The sequence below is a fragment of the Elgaria multicarinata genome, chromosome 3 (assembly GCF_023053635.1).
Source record: "Elgaria multicarinata webbii isolate HBS135686 ecotype San Diego chromosome 3, rElgMul1.1.pri, whole genome shotgun sequence".
Taxonomy (NCBI): domain Eukaryota; kingdom Metazoa; phylum Chordata; class Lepidosauria; order Squamata; family Anguidae; genus Elgaria; species Elgaria multicarinata.
Genome location: NC_086173.1, coordinates 129,378,272 through 129,391,819, shown reverse-complemented (window position 1 = coordinate 129,391,819; position 13,548 = coordinate 129,378,272). Strand labels below are relative to the sequence as shown.

Here is a 13,548-nt window from a genome sequence, read left to right as displayed (position 1 = left end):
AAACTTCCAAGCTGGGATCATTTCTTGTGTTTAAAGCAAACGTGGTATCAGTTTTTGCAATGATGTTTCTTGGCTCTGCAGTTCCTTCATCTGGGTTGCTAGGCAACTGCAGAGGCATGCCCTCAGCATCTCCAATCTCGCTACAATTGTCTGACAAGCCCTCCACTGCTGCTTGTGAACGTGTAATAATAAAAACTTTTCTACCTTCTAACCCCATGATATCAGTACCTAGGATTAGAGGTTCTTCCTGACAGGAATTAACACCTAAAATACATTTCCCTGTGACTCCCCTCCATGTAACCTCCATCTCGGCTACAGGAATTTCAATTATGGGCCCTGTCACAGGTTTAATGTTAATTTTTCTGTGAGGAATAATCTCCTCATTCATCACAAGATCTGCTCTAATCAGAGATAAACAAGCTCCAGTATCTAGAATAGCTTTATGCTTTTTTTCCATTTATTAAAACATTTTCCCACACTAATGTGTAACACTGGAAACTTTGGGGATGTTCAGCATCTTTATTTATATCCACTCTCCTTACTGAAGTACTTTTCTCTTCCCTCAGCCTGGGACATTGTGGTCTAATATGCCCCACCAACCCACAATGATATGTGAGGTCTGAATTTCCAAACATAGGTTTGGTGGTGTTTCCCGCCTTTTCTGTTGGCAACTGATTTTTATTTACCTCAGCTTCCTTTTTACCCCCATTAGGTTTATACCCTGGTTTAATATTATTTTCTTTAGGAAACTTGCTGGTCATATGATAGCCCCGGTTTAAGGGAAATTGATCAGCCAGGGAAGCTGCATCTTGATATGTTTTGGGGTCTCTATCTCTCACCAGCAATCTTATATCTTGAGGGATTTGAAAAATTAATTTATCTTTAATCATCAGATCAACTAAATCTTGTTTGGTTTTCACCTCAGTGCAGGTGATCCATTTTTCAAAATGATCCGCTAATTTGTGTCCCAACTCCACAAAAGATTTGGATGACACAGCATTAAGGCTTCTAAATTTCTTCCGGAAATACTCAGGCCCATAGCGAAATCTTTTATAAACTGCTGTTTTAAATGAGGCAAAATCTAAAGCTTCCCCCACAGGAAAGCTGTTATAAATTTCAGCCAGGTCTCCCTTGATCAAGTTAGGGATAAACTTCATATAATCTTGTGGCTTTACTTCACACATCATGGCTGCCTTTTCAAAGGTATTGAAGAAAATTTGGGGATCTTGCCCCTCAACATAAGGGGTAAAGTCTTTAGGAGATAATTTGGGAAGTCTAGCCCCTTCTTCAATTCTCCTCTGATCTTCCCGCTCAAATTTTCTCTTTTCTAAAGCAATTCGTTCTAGATCCAGCTCTCTATCTTGATTCACATAACCTAACAAGTCTTCCTGAAAAGGTTCTCTCCAAAAGAACCTCTGAAAAGAACAAGAACAAGAACTCACAATCCCCTCAGTCATTCCCTTATATATCACTCCTCCCCCTCCCAAGACATTCTAACTCCGCCCACTCAGGCCAACCTTCTAAAAACCACAGACTTACAAACTGCAGACATACATTTGGAATTGACTTGTGGGGTGTAACGCCACACCGCTCAATGCAGGAATCCACCCTAAAGCAAACCTGACAGAATACTAGAACCTAGGGTCATCCCATGAAGCTGATTGGTAGGAGATCCAGGACAAATTAAAGGAAGTACTTCTTCACACAGCGTATATTATGGAATTCACTACCACAAGATGCAGTGATGGCCACTAATTTGGATGGCTTTTCTGTATTGAGCGGGAGTCCAATCCCCCGCTCAATGCATGGCACCAAATGGTGAAGGGTAACGCCTGAGGCTCAGCAGCTCCAAGCCCTGCAGACCAGCTGCTGAAATAAGGGTTACCTTTGAGGCCAACCTTTCTCACCCATTCAGAGCCCCGCGGCATGAGGAGGGGTGACAGGTATCTGCTGAGTGGCTAATCTAGCTTAGTGCAGGCATGGGCAATGAAGTCAGCAGCCTGTACTGGGCACTGCTATCAGCCTACACATATGCCTGCTAGCAGCTGCTACTGCGAAACACCCTCTGTTAAACACATCAGCTTGCCATCAGCCTTGGTAGCTGTTCGATGCTGACTACCTGCATCTCGAGCTGCCACAGCTCTTGAGGCTTGGAGTGTCTTGCTGGGGAAGTAGGAGGAAGAGATGGGGTTGTCTGGCTCAGCCAACCCCTTCCTTTGGCCAGTGTGTGGAGTCAGAGTCCTTCCTCTTACCTCTACAGACACAGACAACTGGTCAAGCATTGCAACAACGCTTTGTTTCTTCTGGATATTGAGTGATTTGTAAACACTTACACCAACTGCTAAGGACAAATCACTTGCGGGAAGGTGTAGTGTGTACATAAAGAGGTGACACAAGTATGTTGGGTTTAAATAAGGACCAACATTTATTTGAATGAATCTGCAGAGGGAAACCTAAGCGGGCATCCAACTGACACGGCATTAAGCCATTGGTAATCAGGGCAAGACATTCAGAGCCAGGTGGGTGGCGTCTAGTTGTCACCACCCCCTGGCTCTCCCTTTTGGGATGGTAGGCCTTCCATTGTCACCCCTCCTCATGCCGCGGGGCTCTGAATGGGTGAGAAAGGTTGGCCTCAAAGGTAACCCTTATTTCAGCAGCTGGTCTTCAGGGCTTGGAGCTGCTGAGCCTCAGGCGTTACCCTTCACCATTTGGTGCCATGAAATGCTCACCAACCCTATCCAACCTCAGATGGCCGCCTACAAGCCAATAAATGCGACTGAATTATGTGAATCAACCTAATTAATACTCCCCAACTGTCTTGCAGTATGAAGTAGGTGAAAAAACTCATAACCAATTCAGATTATGAGCAAAAAATTCCTACTCGGCCTCCTGAACGGGCATCCAGCAAGCCCATACTGCCTACAGGGAGGGAGGGAGCCGCTTTGAAACGAGAGGAGGAGGGAAAGGACGTGAGCCTTTAAATAGGCTCGTTGTCCCCTCCCCTCCTCAGTGGCGTGATGTGCCAGCCAATCGCTTGCAGCCACTCTGCTTTATTTCGCCCGCTCCGCAATTGGTCTCCCCGCGCCCAGGCTATTCTGGGTGCAGCAGAATAACATTTGTCTTAGATTTTAGTTCATGGTGCTTTCCCATCCCTGTGGGATAAATGCTGTTTCCAAAAGCGATCTTTTTATAGTTATGTTGTGCTTCCCCCCCGCCATCATTCCAACTCTGCTTTTTCAGAAATCCCTCCAGAAATACTGACTCCAGATGGTGAAGAGTATGTTGCAGTTGTGGGTTATGCGAGTTACCTGTACTGTCAGTTTTTTGCAGTGCCTTCACCTGATATTTCTTGGTAAGTTTTATTTTAATTCCTTCCTCTTTTTCATAGGCTGCTATTGACATATTTTGCCCTCATGTGTCTTTGCAGTAATGTCTTTGCATTTTTTAAAAAACTGCATTGATTTTTTTAAAAAAATCTATCTCATGGAGATTACTATCATATGATGCCAAGAAGATGAGTTTAAATATACTTGTATTTTAAGGATTTCAATGCATCCAAGTGACAAGGTTAATGAAGCCATGCATTGTTTGTTAGCAGTGGAAATGATAGGGTCCCTCTGAGCTGGTGTTCCATTTCCTTTATCTTCAGGAAGGCAAAGGTCGACAGAGTTAGTTTGCTCAGAGGGTTTCCTTGCTCAGGAGCAATTCAGATGTATTAATGAAAAGCAAATGTTATTTTTGCGAAGACACTAAAACACGCAAATCCTCTGAGGTCCCTACAGCTTTCTTTAGGTGTACAAACACATTCACTTCAGAACTTACTTGTTCAACTTTATAGAGATCTGTTATGGACTTGGGGTAGACCTTCTTTTCCCCTTGGGTTTCACTGTTCCGAGTTCTCCCATTTGGGAGCATCTTCTCTCACTGGAGATTCAAGTGGGATTCAACTCAAGCCCATCTCCACTAAAAGAAGACCCTTTTAATGTCAGTTATAGATATATGTAGGATTATGATGAGGTATTGATTCAGGAGGATTCAGGAATTATATTACTGGGATTTTGTTATGGCCGATAGTCAAAAAAATACATTGAATTCAGTTAAATGGAAGTATTACTGGCAAACTTTAAAAAAAAACCACATGTCTTTAAAAGGAGCATTATAGTTTCATAAATAGCTATTTGAAGGAGGAGGAGGAGGAAATGTATAAGGAATCATCCTAGATATTCTGATGTGGTTGGGGAAAAAACATGGGAATTTGGCTGCTTTGGAAATGGCCACTAGTTTTACTAATTAGGAAAGAAGTTGCTTATATCTTCTGATGTCATTATGACAACCTGGCAGCTTTTTATTGTTATTTCTTCAAAAAGGATCGGACTCTTCCATGAGAATATTTATTTATTCATTAAATTGATGTACCGCCCATAGTCGAAGCGCTCTGGGCGGTTTACAAACGTTAAAAACAGTGAACATTAAAAAGTATACAAAATTTAAAACATCAAAAATATGAAAACAGTATAAAATAACAGTATCCATTTAAACCACAACAGTTCTGGGGTCCATTAAAAGACAAACAAACTTAGCATATATTTTCACATATATTAATACAGGGGTCAGAATTTTTTTTTCCTGATCTCTTGTCATATATGATGACATAAATTATTCTTTTAAAAAGTTGCAGAAAAATAAAGGTGTTTTCCCCCCTAATTTTATTTATTTGATTATTTGTGGTATTTATATATAGCCAAATATAATAAAATCTGTAAGTGGTTTACATAAAATTTTTAATCACATTTAAAGTACAATATTTAAACAATAACAATTCCAATAGGAGCAATACAAGGAGCAGTAAGGTGGAGCAGCACAATTAATTTAATTACAAGTTGGGGAAAGGTTAGGTGAACAAGTGTGTTTTAGGAGGCATTTCAAAATGCCACACTTCCTGCCCCCCAAACTCCATGGGGGAGGGTTGTCCAGAGGGTGGGCACTGCTGCAGAGAAGGCCTGCTGTTGAGGTGTTGCATGGTCATTTTGGAATGACCAGCAGGATCTCCTCTGATGATCTTAAAGGTCAATTGGGATGTATAAGGGAAGGCGGTCTGCTAGATATTCTAGTCCCAAGTTGTTTAGGACTTTGTATGACAATAACATGGAAAAGAAGCAGCAATGCTAACCTCCAGATACACTGGCTGGAAGTGCATAGGATGACATAGAGGTGACACTCCACTGATGGAAAGGAGTTCTGCCAGCAAGGACCCACATATCATCCTGTGAGTGGAAATCTATCACTGGCTGTAATTCCATCAGTACTAACAAGGAGTTAGGCCTCAAAGAGGACACTCCAGAGTTGGGACAGGGGTGAGCCAGAGATGGCCTTGAATCCAGTTGATCCAGTGTCCCTTTATTCTCCAGGAAGTTATGAGCTGAGGACTCTATTCATTCTAAAAGGAAGGAATAGTCATAATATTTGTATGCTCTTTCCTCGTTTCTGTCGCAGCTTAGCAGTAAAGCAAAAACCTGGCTGTCCTGCCATTGCTACTTGCCCCTAACATCTAGTAACATGTTTGAAAATAGCTTTTTGTGGAAATAACCTTTTCCCTAATGGTTTTCCAGTTTTAAAATATATATATTTTAGCACCTTTTAGACATTGGACATTACTGTTGCTCTTTCCGTTTTGATGTTTTGTTTTCTTTACATCGGTGAGAAAACATGTTGTTAACAGACAGCATAAAAATGCTGTTAATAAATAAATAAATACGGGTGACTCTGATTGCCTTGCTAGGACTAAAGATGACAGCATGAAACATCTGGACGCCGATCAAAATGGAACCCTGGAGATCAGAATTACAAGGAAGGAAGATGCCGGGTCTTATACTTGCATGGTGAAAAATTCTGCTGGGAGACGTGGTCTCACTGCTACTCTCACTGTCAGAGGTAAAGATGTGATTGCTTTAACTGCACCTAATGGGTTTTAGAAGAGATGTGGGGGGAAAAAGCAATGATAACATTTCCACCTTCCCAAACAGAGGTATCACATGTTGCATTGGACATGTTCTGTTGGAAGCAGTTATGAAATTTTCTTTCTTGGATGCTCTTAATGCGCATCATTCGCCACTAAATCACAAAACAGACCCAATAGGTTGTTGTTCATACCTTCAAAAATTGGCATCCTTCCAAATTTAAAGGCAGCACAGACTACAAGGAGTAGATTTTCATGGAGTGCGGAGGGGGGGTGAAAGGGGGAGGATAAAGGGAGAAAGTCCCATCATGGTACAGCATTTTGTTCATTAGTGTGCTATTTCACAAACAAATGACATAATACTTTATAAATGCCTGTCTTGATTTCTTAGATGCCACCAAAATTTCTGTTATGCCTAAGAATCCACAAGTTTTGAAATCACGCTCGGTTTTATTGAAATGTCATTCTGAGTATGACCCACATTTGAAACGACACTTTAAAATTTCATGGAGGAAGGATGGGAAGGAGCTGGACAAGAATGACACTGAAGATGGGAGGTAACAAAAGAGACTTTCATCTCCATTCTTTATTTTTACCTCCTTCTTATTTCATAGAAATATCAAACTATTCCCTTTAATAATCAGTTGCCTCTTCTCATGTGACACATGTTCCTGGTCTTGTGATGCATTGGCCTCTGCAGAAGGGCTGATTCTGGCATACCCAATCTTACCCGCAAATCAACAGCACAATAGCCGCTGAGGCGAAAGTTCCCATAGCAACACTGACAGTCACATCTACACATGGAAAGCTCCATGCAATGAACATGTGGCAGTGGTCACCTTCAGCAGGATAATGTTGCTACACCACGTCTAAAATCCCTTATACACCTCAACGTGCAAAGCAGGCAACCCAGGGAGAACTCAAAGTGTCTCCACTGTACGAGAGTCCCTGCCACAGCAGTGAGGAGGACAGCAATTGTTGCCTGAAGCCAAGTGTAGTTCAACTCACCCATTGACCATTCTGCCACGCCCGGCAAAGCCTGGACGTGGGGAGGTAGTTGCGGGCGGAGTAAGGGGAGAGACGTGCCCAATTTCTATTGGGCAACTTCGGGTGGTGCCACTGGGATGGGAGGGATTAAAGAGTGCTTCTTAAATAGGCACTTACCTCTCCCATACACACTTTGCTCGCGCGGCTCCCTCCCCCCCTCCCTGTAGACAGTGTGAGCTTGCTGGTTGCCATTAGGGGGCTGGGTAGGAATTTTTTACTCATGTCCTAATTTGGGCATGAGTTTTTTCGCCTACTCCCCACTGTAAGACAGTCTGGGAGCATAATTAGGTTGATTTGACTTGGCTAGCTAATTTGGTCACATTTGATTATGGGCAGGTAGGATCGAGCATCCAGAGGGAATTTTAATGGTGAGCATTTAACAGGCACTGTTGTGGTGACGGGTAATTTCCTGAGGGCTGAGCCTGTGAAGGTCTCCCTACCCCACAAGGGGGATGGCCAGTGGGAGGGCGAATGATGCAGCGCCAACCCACTGGCCAAGAATGCTCGCCCCTACTCAGAAAGGTCTGTAAACAGGCCATGCTGGATGCTCGATAGGATTTACCCCCTTTGCAGATCTTTAATAAAATGTGGCCCTGTTTAAACCCAAAGTTCTGTGTGTCGTCGCTTTATTTCTTACATCTGTCTCGCAATAGCAGCCTGCAAATAACCATGACAGGGAAATAGGCAGGGACACACAGTGAAGGAATAACTCCCATTGCAGTCACACTGCCAATCAACTGCAAAAAACCCCACAACTATGGGTAGGAGAAGTCCCACATGTGGAGCCCATGGGCCAAAGGCTTGCTAGAAGGAGGGTTGAAGTCATGTTGCAGGACCAAGTAGACTTCGGTCAGGGTAAACTCCAGAGTGTGTCTGGTTGGGCATTTACAGGGCCCCAAGACCACAGAGAACTTGCCTCACCAACCATGCTACTATTTCCATTCTGCACAGATGATCTAAGAAGAGGCAGTCTCAAAGTATTCTGAGTTTTATTGTTATATTTTTGTAGTTGATGGTTTTAACCTCTTTTTTTAGAACCACCTAAAGATCTTTAGCTATTAGACAGTATAGGAAGATAATTAATAAATAAAATATGATTGGCTATGGTTGCCTCTTGAGCTGGTTCGGATTGTAACCTCTTTTGTGGCTGTTGGAGTCCAACAGAGATGCTGTGTGGTCATCTGGAGCTCCTTGAGTATTTAATGTTACACCACCTCTATTGCAGGTGTAACATTACATCACACCTGAGATGTGAAGAGGCAAAACTGACCTGTGAACAGAATCCACCATCACTACATCTCCAAATTCAATTAGTTTTCTCTCCTACACTGGTGTAGAGAGTATCACTAGATCAACAGAACCACCACCAACTATTGGGAGATGTAGCTTTGTTCCCTATCAGTGCATGAGGGTTTCGGATGGGTAGGCAACCTGTAGCCAGCCTTTCTGCCCTTCTGAGCTCTCCAGATACTTATAGCATGGAACCTGTGATGAAAGGACAGCATGTCAGTTGTTTGTAGAACACCCATATATGAAGTCTTGCTTCTAAGGGTGCAATCATATGCATGTTTAGACAGAAAAAAAGTTCTACAACTCCCAGCATGTCCCAGCCAGCCATGCTAACTGGGGCATACTGGGAGTTGTAGGATGTTTTTTCTGTCTAAACATGTATGGTATTGCTCCCTAAACTAATAAATACAAAATAAGCTATAGGGTCACTGGGTATATTTGAAAATGAGGCCAAGTTGATCTGTTTATAATTTTCTGACAGAGGATTTTTGTGGGACATTGGGAGGTTTGAGACTGGCAAGAGAAGCAAACATTGGGTTCAGTACTACAGGGACAGAATTGTATTAGATGTGGATTACCTAACATGTTAAGAACAGTAAAAACAATTGGGTAATCCTCGCTGAAAATGGCACCCAGGTGGCACCTTTGATCACTTAAATTGTATCATATGACCTTTCTCTGCAATGTTGGAGGGGATGTGACAGAACAGTCAGAAATGTGACAGAAATGGTGTGTGTGATGTCATGTACAGGTATTTTGGGATTCTGTCTGATCATTTCAAATATTATGCAGCAGCCTCTTAAACCTGATCCTTTGTTGGCCGGTCTCTCAGTTTTTGTGGGTAGCAAAAGATCTCTTTAGTGTGTATCAATTGTGAATTACTGTTGATGTATTATATTTTGTTGATGTAAATGAAAACTGAAAAATTATAAAAACAATATTGAAAATATTGTAAAAACAACAATAATATATGCATATAGAACACCCTAAAAACCCAGACAAGGTACAGTGACCAGGAAAAATACAGTGGGTTATTAAGTGATAATCTTTTGGACACAGTGTGTATAGGTCATACAATTCATTACTTATCCCTGTATTGTATCTGATCAACTCACTAAGGATCCCCTCTTAATAGTCTATAGAATCTTTCTCTTTGACATTTTTAAGGTTTTGTGTGAATCCCTAAAGCTTATGAGATTGTCAATAGTGGACAGAGAATTTGCTTCTCCCCCCCTCCCTCAGCAAGATATTAAAGTAACTTACGTATTTGCAGATTCTGAAAGAGAGTTTAAGTTGTCCTGGAAGGACCTCTAGTGGTAAAGACACCAATCTATTAAGTCCATGTTATATTTTGTATACAGCAGCCAGAGATGTACAGTTATTTGAATACATTCATGCACAGGCAAAACACGTTAAATATGCCTACTAAATACAAACGGAGTTCACCTGGTTAGATCATGTGATGCAGCAGTAAGAAAATTCTAGCCAGAACAAGTAAAAAGGAAGGGTGCAATCCTAGACAAGTTTCGACAGAAACAAAGTCCTACAACTCCCAGCATTCCCCAGACAGCCATGCTGGCTTGAGAATGCTGGGAGCTATAGGGCTTTTTTCTGTTGAAACATGCATAGAATTGTGCCCTAAAAGTGCAGATATTCTCAGACTTTCAAAGTTCTATTCATTGGAACTCTGAACTGTCTTACAGAGTCATGGAGTGATAGATAATAGCTCTATAGCAGCTTCTCGTCTGCTACAGAGATTAACAGTCTCCAGATGTCTATAAAGAAGATTGATATAGTTCAACTGCAGACGCTTGAAACTGTACTAGTAGTTAACATTATCAACACCTGCTCACTTTGTCTATATGTGTATGCATGTTTTCAATCAATTTGTGAAATAAAATGCAAGTTTACAGTTCCTTGGTTATCGTCATCTTGTTTCTTGTGTAGGCTTTGAGACTTTGCAAGGTGAGTGCAAAGAAGAGTAATCCTAATATGCTTCTTTTTTATTATTGTTCTGCCAGTTGTGTATCATTTCTGTTTTCCTTTACAGAATAATTATTGAGATGAATACATTGTTTATACCAAATGTGGAAATAGAAGATCAGGGAGTGTACACCTGTGTAGGCAGCACATCTCTTGACAGTGCTACAGATGATACCCGCATCACTGTCCTCCGTAAGTGAATTTTGTCCTTGTGTTTACAAGCTGAATATTACTGCTGGTTTAAATCTTTCGGGTGGGTGGTGGGGTTTCGTGCTGCTCTACCAACCAGTGGATTTCATTGTGAATTTTAGGGCCCATTGCAATATTAGTCAGATGAATTACTGTGCATGCACATTTACATTTCACACATGTCACACTTCAAACCATGGGATTTGTGGATCCCATTCCCTAAAACGAACAAACATCATAGGTAGCTGTGTCAATCCCATTAGGAAAACAAATCAAAACAATCCCATAGTGGGCTTAATACCGTTATCAGTACCAAATAGAAGTTATTTAAATGGTGGGCAAGCTTTAGAGCATGAATGGGCAACACACTGCCCCCCCCCCCGGTGCAGCCCCCACTGCAACAAGAAAACAGAACAACAAAAGCAAATGGCCACTTTAGTGCTGCAGAGTGCTAAATGGGCCAAATGTAGCTAGTTTGAAGCTAAATTTAAGAGGGAAAGTGGCTTTGGGGGGTATTTGGAGGGGGTGCTCAATGGCACCTCCCAGAGCGCAACCAATAGGGGGATCTCTAAGGAGAATGCCCCCTGGTCCTGTCAAAGCACATCCCTGCTTTAGAGCTTTCCAGAAGTTGTTTTCATCTTGGATGTTAAACTTAGCTTTCGGATCATTACTGTACATATGTAAGAGTCACAACGCAGTGAATTTTGGATATACCTTTTTATTGATTGATTTCTTCCAACATGTAACTCAAGGCAATATTCATAGAATACCAGACTGCCTCCCATCCAAAGCACCGGCCAAGCCTGGACTTCTTCTTATTATTATTATTATTATTATTATTATTATTATTATTATTTATTTATTTATTTATATAGCACCATCAATGTACATGGTGCTGTACAGAGTAAAACAGTAAATAGCAAGACCCTGCCGCATAGGCTTACATTCTAATAAAATCATAATAAAACAATAAGGAGGGGAAGAGAATGCAAACAGGCACAGGGTAGGGTAAACAGGCACAGGGTAGGGTAAAACTAACAGTATAAAGTCAGAACAAAATCAAGTTTTAAAAGCTTTAGGAAAAAGAAAAGTTTTTAGCTGAGCTTTAAAAGCTGCGGTTGAACTTGTAGTTCTCAAATGTTCTGGAAGAGCGTTCCAGGCATAAGGGGCAGCAGAAGAAAATGGACGAAGCCGAGCAAGGGAAGTAGAGACCCTTGGGCAGGCGAGAAACATGGCATCAGAGGAGCGAAGAGCACGAGCGGGGCAATAGTGTGAAATGAGAGAGGAGAGATAGGAAGGAGCTAGACAGTGAAAAGCTTTGTAGGTCAACAGGAGAAGTTTATATTGGATTCTGAAGTGAATTGGAAGCCAGTGAAGAGATTTCAGAAGTGGAGTTACATGGTCAGAGCGGCGAGCCAAGAAGATGATCTTAGCAGCAGAGTGGTGAACAGAAACCAACGGACTGATGTGAGAAGAAGGAAGACTTGTTTAGCTTCAGGAAGTTGTGCTGTCACACTATACGGGAGTGTGATTATATATTATTTTAAGGAGACGGTTGGCCATGAAGAGGACATTACAGACATCACTGCCTTGTCAATAGCTTTAGATGGGGCGCTAAAGACCACCAGTGCTCCTAATCTCGCTCCTTACTTGCCACACTCATTCTCACCTTTTTGGGGTCCCCCCCTTCCCCATCCCTATTGGTGCACAGCTGTTTGTAGGACAGAAGAGTTTCACTTGAGCAGTAGCCCCACTTAATGTTACAGTGGCTCAGAATAGTGTCCTCATTTCCCACAGGCACGATAAAGCTGTAGTCTGTTGCTTTTGAGCACAATTCTCAGACATATGACTGAATGGTCGTCTTATAATTTGGATTCATTTTGAATCTTGATGAAAGCACACCCGCACCACCACACTGCCTCCTACCTGCCTTGCCAGTCCCACCACGGGGCTGAAAATGCTACCCCCTGCTGTGCTCTTTTTGGCTCCAATGTTTATGTCATTTCAAATCTAGCTCTCAGACCTCCACGTTGTGCTGCCTTTTCAAGATCCAGCACTTCTATTTTTAGCCCTCTATAAAGAATCACATATTTATGTAGCATCCTCCTCTACCTCTGCCTCATTGCTTTCCTGCTACCAGGACAGTTGCTTAATAAGAATCCTGCTGTGGCTGAGACAAGGAATAGAATTTGACCTTTCTTAGGGAGCATTTCCAAGCTATTGGAGCAGTGATGCTTCTTTTCTTCTTCTTTTTTTAGTCTTTCTTTAAGCAGAAAGAATTATCATATGTCATAGATTTTTTTAAAAAAGTATTATGTTCTATACTACTTCCAGCAGTATAGAGAAATAAACCTCTTTTCCCCATTCCCTACCCGTCACACCTTATGTCCCCATATAGCTATTTATTCACACATCTTCCTCCTGTGCAGGAAGTGGCATATGGCAAAGGGTACCTTTTAAAAAAATTGGGGGGGGGGAGTCAAACATGCAGCTCTCCAGATGTAGTTGGACTCCAACTCCCATCAGCCTCAGCCAGCAGGTCGAGTGGTTAGGGAAGATGGGAGTTGTAGACCTAACAACCTCTGGAGTACTCCTGTTTTAGTGGCTCTTTCACATCTGAACCTGCAGAGAGTGGGTGGGCTGCTCCTGATTGACAGGGTGTGAATGCACTCAGTATTTCTGGGCAGTGGAGGCTGTTGGCTCCGACTATGGTAGGGCTGTGAATCTATTCTGCATTTCATTCAGAACCAGCCAGAACTCTAAAGGAGCTACTCAAGATGTTGAACCCAATCCCCTAAACAGGTTCAACACCTTTAGAGTTCTGGCTGCTTCTGAATGAAACTCAGAATGGATGCATAGCCCTACCAAAATCTGAGCCACCAGCCTCCACTGCTTCTGGGTAGTGGAATTCCCAGAATTCTTCATTGCTTCCCCAGCCAAACTAAGAAATGAGATAGCCATGATTACCAAAGCCTCCCTAGTTGACCCAAATATCACTAGGAGGAAGGAAAGGAACCTCTCGTGCAAGCACTGAGTCTTTACTGACTCTTGGAGGGACACCAGCTTTCGCTGATGTTTTCTTG

The 13,548-nt window shown here is 42.2% G+C and overlaps 1 protein-coding gene across 5 annotated transcripts in view; it reads left to right on the top strand.

Moving 5' to 3' along the window:
* CHL1 (cell adhesion molecule L1 like) overlaps positions 1–13,548 on the top strand; it is a 286,834-nt gene that overhangs the window by 238,507 nt on the left and 34,779 nt on the right. For all 5 annotated transcript variants that reach the window (XM_063121796.1, XM_063121798.1, XM_063121799.1 and 2 more), the window contains 4 exons: positions 3,241–3,352; positions 5,780–5,931; positions 6,348–6,513; positions 10,344–10,468. In XM_063121796.1, coding sequence (XP_062977866.1) covers positions 3,241–3,352; positions 5,780–5,931; positions 6,348–6,513; positions 10,344–10,468 — 555 coding nt within the window. The remainder of the gene's footprint in view (positions 1–3,240; positions 3,353–5,779; positions 5,932–6,347; positions 6,514–10,343; positions 10,469–13,548) is intronic.